This window comes from Populus nigra, chromosome 19 (assembly GCF_951802175.1).
Source record: "Populus nigra chromosome 19, ddPopNigr1.1, whole genome shotgun sequence".
NCBI lineage: Eukaryota > Viridiplantae > Streptophyta > Magnoliopsida > Malpighiales > Salicaceae > Populus > Populus nigra.
This window is the reverse complement of record NC_084870.1, coordinates 13,337,557-13,350,048: the sequence shown is the minus strand read 5'-3', so window position 1 is coordinate 13,350,048 and position 12,492 is coordinate 13,337,557. Positions and strand designations below refer to the sequence as shown.

The 12,492-nt window shown below is 36.7% G+C and overlaps 1 protein-coding gene and 1 non-coding gene across 6 annotated transcripts; both read left to right on the top strand.

The window, feature by feature from the left end:
* Window positions 1–618: 618 nt before the first annotated feature.
* Window positions 619–814, top strand: LOC133680697 (U2 spliceosomal RNA). The gene has a single exon (XR_009836377.1). It is a non-coding gene; the product is annotated as a U2 spliceosomal RNA (small nuclear RNA).
* Window positions 815–7,968: 7,154 nt separating this feature from the next.
* LOC133679967 (glucan endo-1,3-beta-glucosidase 14-like) lies at window positions 7,969–12,224 on the top strand. Of its 5 annotated transcripts, none has more exons than XR_009836252.1 (4): window positions 8,243–8,398; window positions 8,960–9,987; window positions 10,085–10,228; window positions 11,810–12,224. XR_009836252.1 is itself a non-coding variant. In XM_062102718.1 (3 exons), exons 1-3 carry the CDS (start codon window positions 8,182–8,184, stop codon window positions 10,139–10,141), a joined length of 1,140 nt encoding a protein of 379 aa, XP_061958702.1. In that variant the 5' UTR covers window positions 7,969–8,181; the 3' UTR covers window positions 10,142–11,759. The 5 variants fall into 5 exon arrangements, 2 of the variants coding, with proteins under 2 accessions (XP_061958702.1, XP_061958701.1); XR_009836250.1 differs by having other exon boundaries at window positions 11,797–12,224; XR_009836251.1 differs by lacking the exon at window positions 11,810–12,224 and adding an exon at window positions 11,261–11,759.
* The last annotated feature ends 268 nt before the right edge of the window (window positions 12,225–12,492 follow it).

Here is a 12,492-nt window from a genome sequence, read left to right as displayed (position 1 = left end):
ACTTTTCATCAACAAACAAGAGCACATTTTGTATAGAAAAGATTGTAAATATCGATTAAAAGAGGCGAAAAAAATTGAGGCATGAAACCCTTTTCCTCCTTTGGTCAGAAAGAAAATTATAGTTGCTTTGTCTTTGATTACTTTTGCTATGGTTTTGTAACAGTTCTTTCTCCATTTGTAAATCTTGTCAAAAACTAGAATAGAGAGCATATCGAGACAATGGGTTGTGGCCAGATCAATTGGACTCTAGATACAAATCATGCAGAGCAACCCTTGCAATCAAAAGATAGCAACCACCCTGAAAAAAAAAAAACAGATGAGGTTTTGCTGCTGAATCATTAAAAACAAATCCAGGAATTGATGGAATCAGGGCCTTGGAAGTAGAACTAGGGATTCAGGGGGTGTTTGATGGTTTAACCCCTTGTCGCCAAAGGGAAAGCACACACGTCCTTGGTTTTGATTTGAGAAACCAGTGCCTTCATATCCTCATGGAGGGAGGCTGCTGCGCTGCCTAACACCTCTGTTGTGTTTGTGGTTTCACTGTCCCACATCGAAACGTATTGCACAAAAGAGTGGAGGCGCACAGTATAAAAAGAGAATTATGACGATAAACACGGCATACCTTTCTCGGCCTTTTGGCTAAGATCAAGTGTAGTATCTGTTCTTATCAGTTTAATATCTGATACGTGGACCAATGGTCCGCACGATATTAAATTAATTTATCAAGGGGTAGGGCCCGTGACAGTAGCTTGCTACTGGGGTTCTCAAGCGTCGCTTTTGTGTTGCAGTATTGCATTTGCCTGGCGCACCCCTCCAATTCTAGTCAAAATAAATTAGTGTGACGAAGTATAATTGATTCAGGGAGGCGCCCAAACTAGGGATATAGGAATTGGGATTTGCCAAGGTAACGCTTTGATCACTTTTTGTTTCTTAATGGGGTTTTTGTGTTCGGAGCCCACGGAGATGATCAGCCTGAAGACAGTGGTGAAAGTTCAAATGAAAATTGAATTACATGGATACACGATGACTGCACTTGTAGAATATTGCCCGAGTGTTTTGCAGAAGCCACAACCACAAGCCCCCACACACAATCTCAAGACTATATATTATCAATTTTGGTTTAGGTTATTAGACCTTTATATCAGACTTGGGTCAATTATGGGAACCCTAACATACAGGAGAAACAGAAACTTGCTCACAGCTCTCAAAACGATAACCAACACGTTCTCTACTAAATCACTTGTGGGGCTTGGCCTCTAAAACCGTTTGACAGTCACCTCCATTGGACATTGCATCTGGACCTCATCAGGTATAGCCCATAAATAGCTACAACTAGAAATATCTGAAAACAGCAAGTTCTGTCTTTTAGATCTTTTACTTACAGGTTCCCAAAAGAGTAGAGCCTGCATCTTTTCATAATAGCTCGAACATCAGCAAAATCTACATTAACCAAACCCGGCACCTGTGGAAGCAAAAAAAATTCACCATTCAAGGAGAGGAAAAGGCAAAAGGACTGCTGAATATGGTTGAGAAAGGAAAGGAATAAAAGAAAGGAGACGGGCCTAGAGACACGGGATAAACCCAAAAAACCTTAAAATACAAGGATTTTAAGATACAAGGGTGGATGGAGTAGATATTGCCCCACAAGTGAAGGTTTCAAGTTCAAATCCCCCGCTAGAGAATTATAAATTGGGTGGAAAAAAAAAAGTATGGCTCATTAGAATTTAGGATGGATAAAGGGTTTGTTCGGTATTGTCTTTCAATCTAAGTTTAAATTCGAGCTCCCATTAGATGAATGTTTCAAACAAACATGATCAGATTCGTTTACAAAATTCTTTCCAGGAAAATCACAAGGACAGGTTTGCAATTTTCTTACTAATGAGATGATATGGATTTTAGATTACAACTGAAATTTTAAGAAATCATGAGAAACAATGAAACGAGTAGTGATATGGGAGAATATGGAATGCCATAAAGGATGGATTGGTCTTGACATTCATTGGGTTTTTCAAACCGTGTTCTGCCCCCAAACCCTGAAAAAGATGTCAGGGGTGATTTTTTTGCTAGGTTAAAAAAAAATGTGTGTTATCCTAACAGGAAGTGTTTGCAATGGATCGTAAGTTGAAGTTAGCTTGAAGATTTTGTGGAGGACGATGAGACCAAGATGGACAAGAATCTTCAACAAGTGGACGAGGCTGCCTCAGAGCTAGTGCGTTGTTTTTCTGGAGGAAAGTTTAACTTTATGGTTTCAAAAAGACTAAAAGCAGATATTCGAAAGACCAGTTTTGACATTTAGCCTTCGCATCTTGATCACCGAAATCTCTTTGCTTTCCCCTGACATCTTTAGAGGTTGAGCAGGAGACAGAATCGGTGAGGCACCATTTCCTTTTTTGTCTCTCGTGATCTCTGAAAATCTCAGTTGTAATCTAAATCTAAATGAATTTTCCTGAAAGAATTTTGTAAATGAATCTATCCTTCTTGGATTGTTTAAAAAATTCATCTGATGGGAACTCATTGAAATATCCATGGATAAATACATCAAGCTTGAATCGAAAGACAACACAGAACACCCATTTGTCCATCCTAAATTCTAACGAGCCATAATAATTCTTCCAAAAAAAATCCCATTTTTACTGCCAAAGTCCTTTTATCTATTTGGTTGATGGGATTCCTCGTGCCTGGATAACGCTTGAGTGACATGTGTCTGGGCTACGTTTGAACAGTGATTTTCAAAATATATTCGAATTAGAGTTTCATGTATTTTTTTAAACAACCCAGAAACATCAAGAAATTATTAATTTAATGGTTTCTTATAAACATACTTTTATAAAAACTCTTCTAATGGGAACTCAAAGTTGAAACATCTTGGAAATATTCGATTGCTGTAATTATGTTTTGTTGAAATCCTGTGTTGGTGAATTATGATGAGGCCTCGATTTAACACTTGATAGTGAAGCAAAAATGATCCAGCACCATTTTCAAGAAACTTGCATCGCAAACAAGGTTTGGCCCTTCGATTATCATATCAATGCTTGACCTCTCAGTGCCTTCAATCCAACATTAGTTGAAAATCATGAAGAAAAAAAAAGGGGAAAGCGACTCGTCTTCTTTTATATTCCTTTCTTTTCCATTAACTTTTGCATGTAGCAGTCTCTCCTTCAAATGGACAAAACCCTTTGTAGTGCGGCATTTATGGTGCTAGATGCGTTCCTAGTTTTCCACATAATCCTGTTTAGTTAATGTTTGACGATAAAAATAAATAAATACATAAATGATAAAAACATGCATGGTTGTAGTGACAAAAACAAAAATATGGTATATATTTAGAATGAATTTCTACCATTAGATTCAAATCAACATTCACTCTCTATCATAGTCTCTTGTACATCAAGATAGTGACAAAATACTATGTATTAATAAAAATCATGCTCGTATGTAATGAGTATCTTCAATCTTTCCTTTTTTCTTTCTGGAAAAAGTCTGGTCATTATTTGTAGCCATTCAAGAATAAGCTTTTCATGAACATCTCACGAAAGTGAAGAATTTAGTATAATCTTCTGGGCCATAGAAAATGGCCACAGATATCTTTTCAGTGTAATTCTATTGGGGAATAGCAAAAAGCCTCTTTCCAATCCATCTTTAACACTAATGGAGAGTTCAGTATTTTCCTTCTTTTTTCTTTTTTTTTTTCAAGCACTATGTTCCTGGTGGACAACATCAGCCATCAAACGATGTCTTGAGATCTGGTTTCTGGTAGTTGGTACTCTCACAAGTGTGTTGCTCTGTTTTTAAGATAAGGAATCATTATTAAAGTGCTGGTGATTTAATCGACGGGTGTGTGATTTTAGTAATCCAGTGGTAGAACATGGCTTGGAGTTGGGACCACATTAAAACTTCTTTTTTCATTTTGAAGCCATCGCATCCAATTCAGTGAGAATTTATTTTTCATCGAAATTCGATGAAAAGCACATGATTCCATCGTGGAATGTGTATGGATTAGATCTCTGTCTACAGAATTTTATCTAGAGATAAAATATCCAGAAAATCAATAAAATATTTCCTTCTTGGAACCTGGCGTGTGATTTTGAAGAAACAGATGTTTTAACCGTCAGGACAACTTTTTCCATGTCCAAACCCTCTCGTTGTTCTTCATACCGGTGAAGTTAAAGTCTCACATAATCACATTGCAATACAATGTGGGTGTCATGTATGATAATGTTGTTAAACCTAGCATTGTCCGGTGAATCAATTCAATGGCTCGTTAATACGGGACTAAACTCAAGTCTAGGGTAAGTAGATTAACCTGATAAATCAATTTATTTTTTGATTTATTTGAGCCGATCAAAGTTAAATTAGTTTAATCTATACTTTATATTATACTATACTTTAAAACGCGTGGGAAAGATACCGTGCAGGTACTGTGAACATAAACTCATTACACCGTGGTCCACACTGTAGATATAAAGTGTTTGTATTGTTGATGATATTGTAGCACCATAGAGCCTTGTCTTTTCTATTTTTTAGTCAAAAGGTGTTACTGGGTTTGGTTTGGCCACCAGATCCAATACTGCTGGGTCTGGCTCCGCAGCCAGACTTAAGAAAAAATACTATAAAGGTACTGTATACATAGTATTTATATTGTAGACCACACTGTAAACACACAATGTTTACACTGTGGACGACACTGTAGCACCAAAGAGCATTTTCTTTACTGTTTTTTAGTCAAATAGTGCTGCTAGGTCTCGCTCCGCAGCTAGACCCCAGGATATTAGGTCTGGAACCGCAACGAGACCCAATAACATTGGGATCTGGCTACCGTCAAATCTAAATATATTGGGTCTTGCTCCGCAACTAGATGCAAGGATATTAGGTTAGGTTCCGCAGCCAGAACAAAGAATATTAGGTCTGACTGTCTACTCAGACCCAATGTTTTTGGATCTCGTTAGGCAGTCCTACCCAATATTATTGGGTCTGATATTCCCACCGGACCCAAGACTCCTTGGGTCTGGCAGTCCAGCCAGATCCAATAGCCTATGGTCTAGCGGCTAGGTAGCCCTACCTGAGGATATTGGATGTGGCTTCACAGCCAGACCCAAGGCTATTGGGTTTAACTAGGCAGTAAAACCAAATTGTTTCGCTTGCCAAACCCAATAATTTTGGGTTGAATTTCACAGTCAAATCCAAATATATTAAGTCTGACAATCTAAGGCTGTTGGAATTAACATTCTATACTCTTTATATTTATTTTATTTTTTAAAAAGAAATTATTGATCCGTTAAAGCGCAGTTAAATATGTTAGTGTAAACGATAAATGCGTGCAACGGCAGAAGGAATGCAGTTATGTTAACGTGTGCTCCCTGCTAGAGTATTGTGAATTTGAAGACACCAGCTAGCTAGTTAATATATATCATCGTTGAGGTTTCCTGAACAAGATTAATGGCCGCGAGCTTCTTGCACGGCTTGCCGGCCATGCCTCATTATCGTTCATGATGAGTCCAAATTAAAATACTTCGACCTTGTCCATCTTTTTTCCAATTAAAATACTTCGAGCTTGATTTTGTGTTTTTTTTTAACCTAAAGTTCAATTCTATGGAGTCAATGGAAATGGTTAGATATGAAAATATGTAACCCCACGTGTAAGATTTGATCTGTCAGGGACATGCTTAGACTATGATAAGCTTTAATTCTTCAAGCAGTATGTGTTGACTCTGAACCTGGAATTGGACCTTTGACTGTTTTATTTGGACTTTTGACTGTTTTATTTTACAGAATAAAATACGGCGGCGGGATATATATATATATATATATATTGCCTCTTGGTGTCGAATTTTTTTAAAAAATCCGATTTCAAGTCATTAAATATAACTTGTGATTTTATTAATTGGAGAAAAAACAAACATGACACGTGCGAATGCTGAGGGGCGAGCCGACATTTGATTGCTTACGTGGCAGCCGCGTGATGGACGGTGGCGAACACGGGCACGCCGCATAGGATCCGCGTCAGCGCTTGGATTATATAATAATTAAATGGTAAAGTGTCTTCTTCTCCGCCTCCATGATCGTCATTGAACATGTTTTAATTTCAATGCTAAGTAACTAACAATTAAAAAGACTGATATCTTTCAAACTTATAGAATCTTCTCCGTAAGATGTATGAAAAGCTGCCTTAATTCAAAATGATGGATCTGGAGTAAATAAAATAAAAACATTAAATACTTAAATTTAAGAAGTAAAAGGGCAACGAACTACATATATACATGTATATAAAGAAATAAAAACATTAAATAAACATATCTCTGCACATTTTTTATCCTCTTAAAATACCAATAATAAACTGAAGCATCAGAGCTCAAGAGGCAAAAGCTATTTAACAAACTGTAAGGTCAAAAACTGGACTTTACCCGTTTATTGATTAATATTAATTAACTGTTCAGTGGTTTCCTCCCTCTCCATGCTGTGGGCTGTCGCTTGTTGCTTTGGACCTCCATGGAAAAAGACCACTTTTTTACTTCCTCTCTTCCCTCTTTCATTCACCGCCCTCTTTCTACACATCAATCAATCAATTATAAACAAGATTCTCTCTCTGATCGACACTTGCTGGCGGCGCATCGTGTCAAGATCATGCTGGCTTTCACTCCCTTTTTGTTTTATAAGATGGTGCCATTATTTTTTGAAGTGTTTTTTTAATATTTTATTATTTTTTAAAAATTATTTTTAATATTAATGTATTAAAATGATATAAAAATATAAAAAAAATTAATTTAAATTTTTTCTAAAATACCTTTAAAACATAAAAATAAATGGCTTCTACAGGACGAATTTCAGGTTGAGGGATAAAAGATTCCATGCTCTCGTGATTAGTGTCGGGGAATATAGCACAGTTAATAACTCACGAGGTGAATAAAACTCTTGATGATGATTGCTACTAATTACCATGTAGATATATGTTCATCATGTCCTAACTGCGTTATTGTATGTATCCTTGTAAAATATTTTATAACAAATATCATCTAATTTCATGTTGTTCTAGTTTATTTTATTTTAAAAAAAACTAATCATAATTAAGAGCATGAAAATACATCCCCATAAATAAAGGTAAAGTAAATACAATAAAGTCCTAATCTTGATGCACAATTAATAAAATATAATTTTTTATTATTTACCATTAAATAAAAAAAAACAAGATGAACAATAAGATGCTTAATTAGGTGTGCAATCTATTATTTAATCAACGAATTAAGGGTGTGCGCTATATGTTTACGTGCACATGTTCACTTCCTTCTCATGTTTTTTTTTAAATAAAAAGTATAATAATTTTATGAGTTGAAAATATAGAATTTTCCGCCACAAATTCGTACATTGGTATACTCAACTTATCTCCGGCTGTATATTCAATTCAATTCCATTTTCATTTTCTCTTCAATAATTGTTTTCTTAACACATCTGGTCAAAGCAATTTCCTTTTTGCTTTCTTAATTTAGCGTGCTGCGCGTTGAGAATTGTCAAATTGCTGGCTATTACTAGCCGATGATATTCCTCACGCCGTTAATTAATGATCCTTTACTGCGCCTGAGAAAAAGCTTCACTTATCCTGTTTCCATGGCCGCCTCGCCCCATATCCCAGTATGTACATTGCTCCTGATCAACTCCCACGCGTACATTTGACCGGGACACGTGTATGATACGCATGATAACTCCAAGGTATGGCAGTGACTCGAGAATACCTTAACCGTTAAAACTTGTTCGAAACCCTATTAACCACATCATAAATCCACAAAATATAATATATATTCTCTTGATAGCAGGTGCGTCCAAGAACAAAATCGTTTGATAAATTTGCTATAGCCATGTCAAATGTGACTAGACCAAGATGGAGACAACTTTGTAATTACAGAAAAAAGAAAACACCTTACGTCTAAGAAAACAAGTGGGACTTTGAAATATATAAAAAAGGATTACAAAACAAAAAATGTCTATAGGAGAGCTCAGAAAAACTGAATTCGCATTCCCATACTGATGTGAAAACTTGCTACAAGCAGCCATCGCTATATCTGACACGATGCAAAACACGCTATAAATACCATAGCTTTTTATCTTGCAATACTGCTTTGTTAGTTGGCAAACAGAAAAAGTCTTAACTGTCTGTTGTGTGGCCTCGTTTAAACCAATATCAGATCAGTTATGGCCACTTACTCTGTCCATCTTCGTCTTCTTTTCTTGCTTCTCGCTCTTTCAGGTTAGTTCTTTCTTGTTTCGACTGCCTTTTGCATGCATTGTTTCTGCTTGTTTGTTTTCCAGGAAAGTGCGAGGAAAGAAAATAGATGCTTAAGTTGCTGGCTTAACTGGGTTGCCGCCTTTTTTATTGTTGTATACTGTATATTCAAGCTTGGAAACCAAGGTCTGCGAAATTACCACCAATATTAAAAAAAACTGATCCCTTTTGCATTTATTTTTCCTATGTCTATGGTGAATTCAGTGGGATTTACCTGTTTTTGTGTTTCTTCTCTCGGCGGGTTTCCTTTTATGAGTTTGGAACTGGGATTTTAATCTAACTGAAGCTTGACGGGAATAATTATGAACTGGAAAGGATCCTGTTACTTGTTGAACATTCATAGTGGCATACAAAGCTAGTAAATTTTATTCTTATTCGAGTTTTAGACTCAAAAAGTTTTTTTTTGTCCCTTAGGAGTTTTTTTATAAAAAAATATTTTGATATTTTTTGTTCATTATTAGAGCAGAGTTTTTTGGTTTTTTTTTCATGTGGGCATCTTGATCATATTTTCTTCAATACAGTTTTGCACGCATATTTTAATTTCGGATCCTGACCAGAAGCTATTCCTCGGATCTTCTGCGTTTTTGAATTGTGTGTTGTGATGATTCTGGTTCTTGTTCCTTTATTCTTTGGTGTTCCTATCATGGTTTAGTTTGTTCAACTTAAAACTCTGTTTTTCGGATTCAGGTGTCCAAGTCCTTGGTGCTGGGCTTGGAATTAACTATGGACAGATTGCCGACAACCTCCCATCTCCCTCTCGTGTTTCCGCGATGCTTCAATCCCTCGACGTCAGCAGGTTAAAACTCTATGATGCCGATCCGAAAGTCCTGCAGGCCTTTTCTAATTCAAGTGTTGAATTCATTGTTGGGATTGGGAACGAGTACCTCCAAGACATGGCTGATCCTGTCAAAGCTCAAAACTGGGTTCAACAGCATCTTCAACCCTACCTCGCTCAAACCAAAATCACTTGCATATCTGTCGGGAACGAGGTTTTCATGAGCAATGATACTCAGATGTGGTCAAATCTCCTTCCGGCAATGAAGATGGTGCATAACACTCTTGTTAATCTTGGATTAGATAAACAAGTGATTGTCACTACTGCACATCCCTTTACCATCATAGGAAATTCCTACCCTCCTTCATCCGGGACTTTCCGGCAAGATATTATCGAATACATGCATGCGATCTTGGATTTTCATTCTCAAACCAAGTCACCATTCCTTATCAACGCATATCCCTTTTTTGCATACAAGGATAGCCCAGACCAAATACCTCTAGATTATGTCCTTTTCCAGCCTAACGAAGGGATGACAGATCCAAACACAAATCTGCATTATGATAATATGTTGTACGCTCAAGTAGATGCTGTGTATTCAGCAATTAAAGCAGTCGGACATACAGATGTTGAAGTTAAGATCTCAGAGACAGGTTGGCCATCCAAGGGGGATCCTACCGAGGTTGGATCAACACTACAAAACGCAGAGCTATATCATAGTAATCTGTTGAAGAGAATTCAGCAGAAGCAAGGCACACCAGCAAAACCATCCGTGCCGATTGACATATATGTTTTTGCACTCTTTAACGAGAATTTAAAGCCCGGTCCGACATCTGAAAGGAACTACGGGCTCTTTTATCCCGACGGTACTCCAGTTTTTAACATGGGATTGCAGGGCAATCCTCCTGGAATAACTTATTCCTCGGCATCCAATATAAATGTAACTCATATTTTCTCTCATCATCACCATGTTTTGGTTTTAAATATAATTAACAACGAATCTAATCTCGTATATTGCATTTCGAATGATCCTGCAGGCATTGTCTACCTTCAGCTTGGTGATATCTGTTCTAGCATACTTGATCCATGCTTAGGCTACCCAAATTCCAGTGAACGATGGAGAGATAAACAACCAAAGTCTAACACCACAAATCGCATAGCCACAGGAAGATTTTTTCTAGGTGAGATACTGAGTTCATTTTAATTGAAACAGTGACCATCTCAAGCTCTGAATTGTTCATTCCAGAAATTGAATTCAACTAAAGTTGGCCTGCTCATTACCTAACCTGGTTAGGTTCAGATCAAATTGGTTGGCTTTTGATACTGTATATGGTTTTGCTTAGAATAGTCTGCAAATCACATGGTTGAGATTTCTGAATCATCCTAGCAACTTTTTTTCCCCTTAGGATCTGTAAGATAGAACCCATCTGATGTTGCCTACTTTGTGCATGCACCGAGTGGGGATGCTTTGACATATAGTGTCTGCGGTTTTGAAATCTACTTTTGATGTTGAAAAAAAATACAATATGTTGTAATGAGCAGCCATCAATCCTCCTTCTCTCTAATAATGCATGTGAATCTTTCCTTGAGCAAAATTCTTGCCTTCTTCAACTAGACAAAAGTCCAAACTTGCTTCTATCAGGAAAAGAACCTGCTAGGGCCGGGCGGCTTTCGGCAGCAGTTTTTCAATATCTTCTTTATTGTTTATTTTTTCTGAATGCTCCAAAATGGATACCTCACCATTTTTGTCTTGACTTTGAGCTCCATCTCTAAAGACGGCTACCTATTTGTCTACACCTTTATTATCTCTATCGTAAAGGAGAATTTATCGCATCAGCCATAGTTGTATCGTTCTCCCATGTCTATTTCAAGTGAACATCAGTAGGCTTAACATTGCTGTCTGGTTAGCTTTTTGATATTTCATGAATACCAAAGGATGGTCCGGTCCAAAGTTCTTCTAGCATCATAGCTGTAGTAGCTTCCAACACGTCTAGGTATTCAAGAATTCAAGTCCAAGACACTTTCCCCGCCCAATAGTTCTATTTGGGAAAAGCTAAGAACAAACGACTCTTTAGGTTTCTTATAGCAGTTTTTATTCCTCAGCCAGCCTTGTGGCTTCGAGTGAAAGATTAACATTTAACCCTTTTGTTGAATGAAAATTATTATTCATATTCAACATGTGTAACATCAATTGATACTTGAGCATAAAGTAGGCAGGTGGCTATCAACATCACGGACAACCTGCTTTCACACAGATACTTCTCGTTGCGTCAGAAATGGCCCAAACAAGGATAAGATTTACATACAAGCGATTCCACTTGGCCATTCGATAGAGTGACTAGCTATCTACTACCATGATATTTGATTCTCAGTCGCTACATAATCAAGTATTTAATGAGCTACCTTTACATAACCTGAAAAAGTGGCTGCATCAATCTCTCTATGGTCCCAATTGCTTTGTTAGATATTCTTGTTTGGCTCTTAGAGACCATGTAGTGTTGAAATGTCAAGGAAAAACAGTGACCAAGTTGTGCTAGCAGTTGGCTTACACAAGCTGTGACATCCACATCATGTCACCTCGCCGGCCTTTTTGTGTGTTGGGGAGCTGCTGCCGATTAATTATGATGTTCACAGCATTTAACTATAAGCTGCTACCAATTAATTATGATGTTCACAGCTTTTAACTATAATCAAACTTCTGGTGTTTTGTGATGTATTGCTCAACCACATGACTAATACACTGCCACAGTATCTTTATGCAGGGAGAGAGAATGGCAGAAAGGGTCTTGTTCCTATCACAAACATATGACTAAAGCTGTTTCAGTAGTCTAGCAAAGCATCCATACAAGTTTCACTGTGTAATATTATTGAAAAAATGACATTAATCACTAACATGTCAGGATGTTGTATCCTGGATTGGTAGTTCTTCTATAGATTGAAATTATAGAAATATCGGGGGCAATAAGGTGAATATGTGCTAGGCAGAGTTCTTCCTTCTCAAAAGAAAAAAGAAAAAAAAGAAGCTAGGTAGAATTGTTAAATTCAAATTCTTGTTCAAATGTCTAATAAGGAAGAACACGGTGAAGATTTACAAGGCTTCAACCAGTCTTGTTTCTGTATTTTGGGTGCCACAAATTAATTATGAATAATATTCTTGTATTTATCCCAGATATAAAATTCAAGATATAAAGTCAACTCATTAATCTGTATGATATATCAAATTATTTTTTCTAAATCGATGATGTTTTAAATTAAAAAAAATAATTTTATTTTAAAAAATTAAAATGATATTGTTTTAATTAAAAAAAATTGAATCAACCATCCAAATTCTTAACACAAGACTCTGTTATATATATTCTCAAATGGAATTTCAGCTTATATAGGAGGAGGGCTAAGAAAACTTTTTAAGAAACACAGTGAAAGAAAGGCGACAAGTTTGAACTAC

Bases quoted from the DNA above. Each gene is read 5' to 3' on its own strand.
- LOC133679967 (XM_062102717.1), top strand. From the start codon at position 8,269: ATGCATTGTTTCTGCTTGTTTGTTTTCCAGGAAAGTGCGAGGAAAGAA. The intron at 8,399-8,959 runs GTCTGCGAAATT...TTTCGGATTCAG, and splicing joins ATTCAAGCTTGGAAACCAAG to GTGTCCAAGTCCTTGGTGCT. The intron at 9,988-10,084 runs GTAACTCATATT...ATGATCCTGCAG, and splicing joins CCTCGGCATCCAATATAAAT to GCATTGTCTACCTTCAGCTT.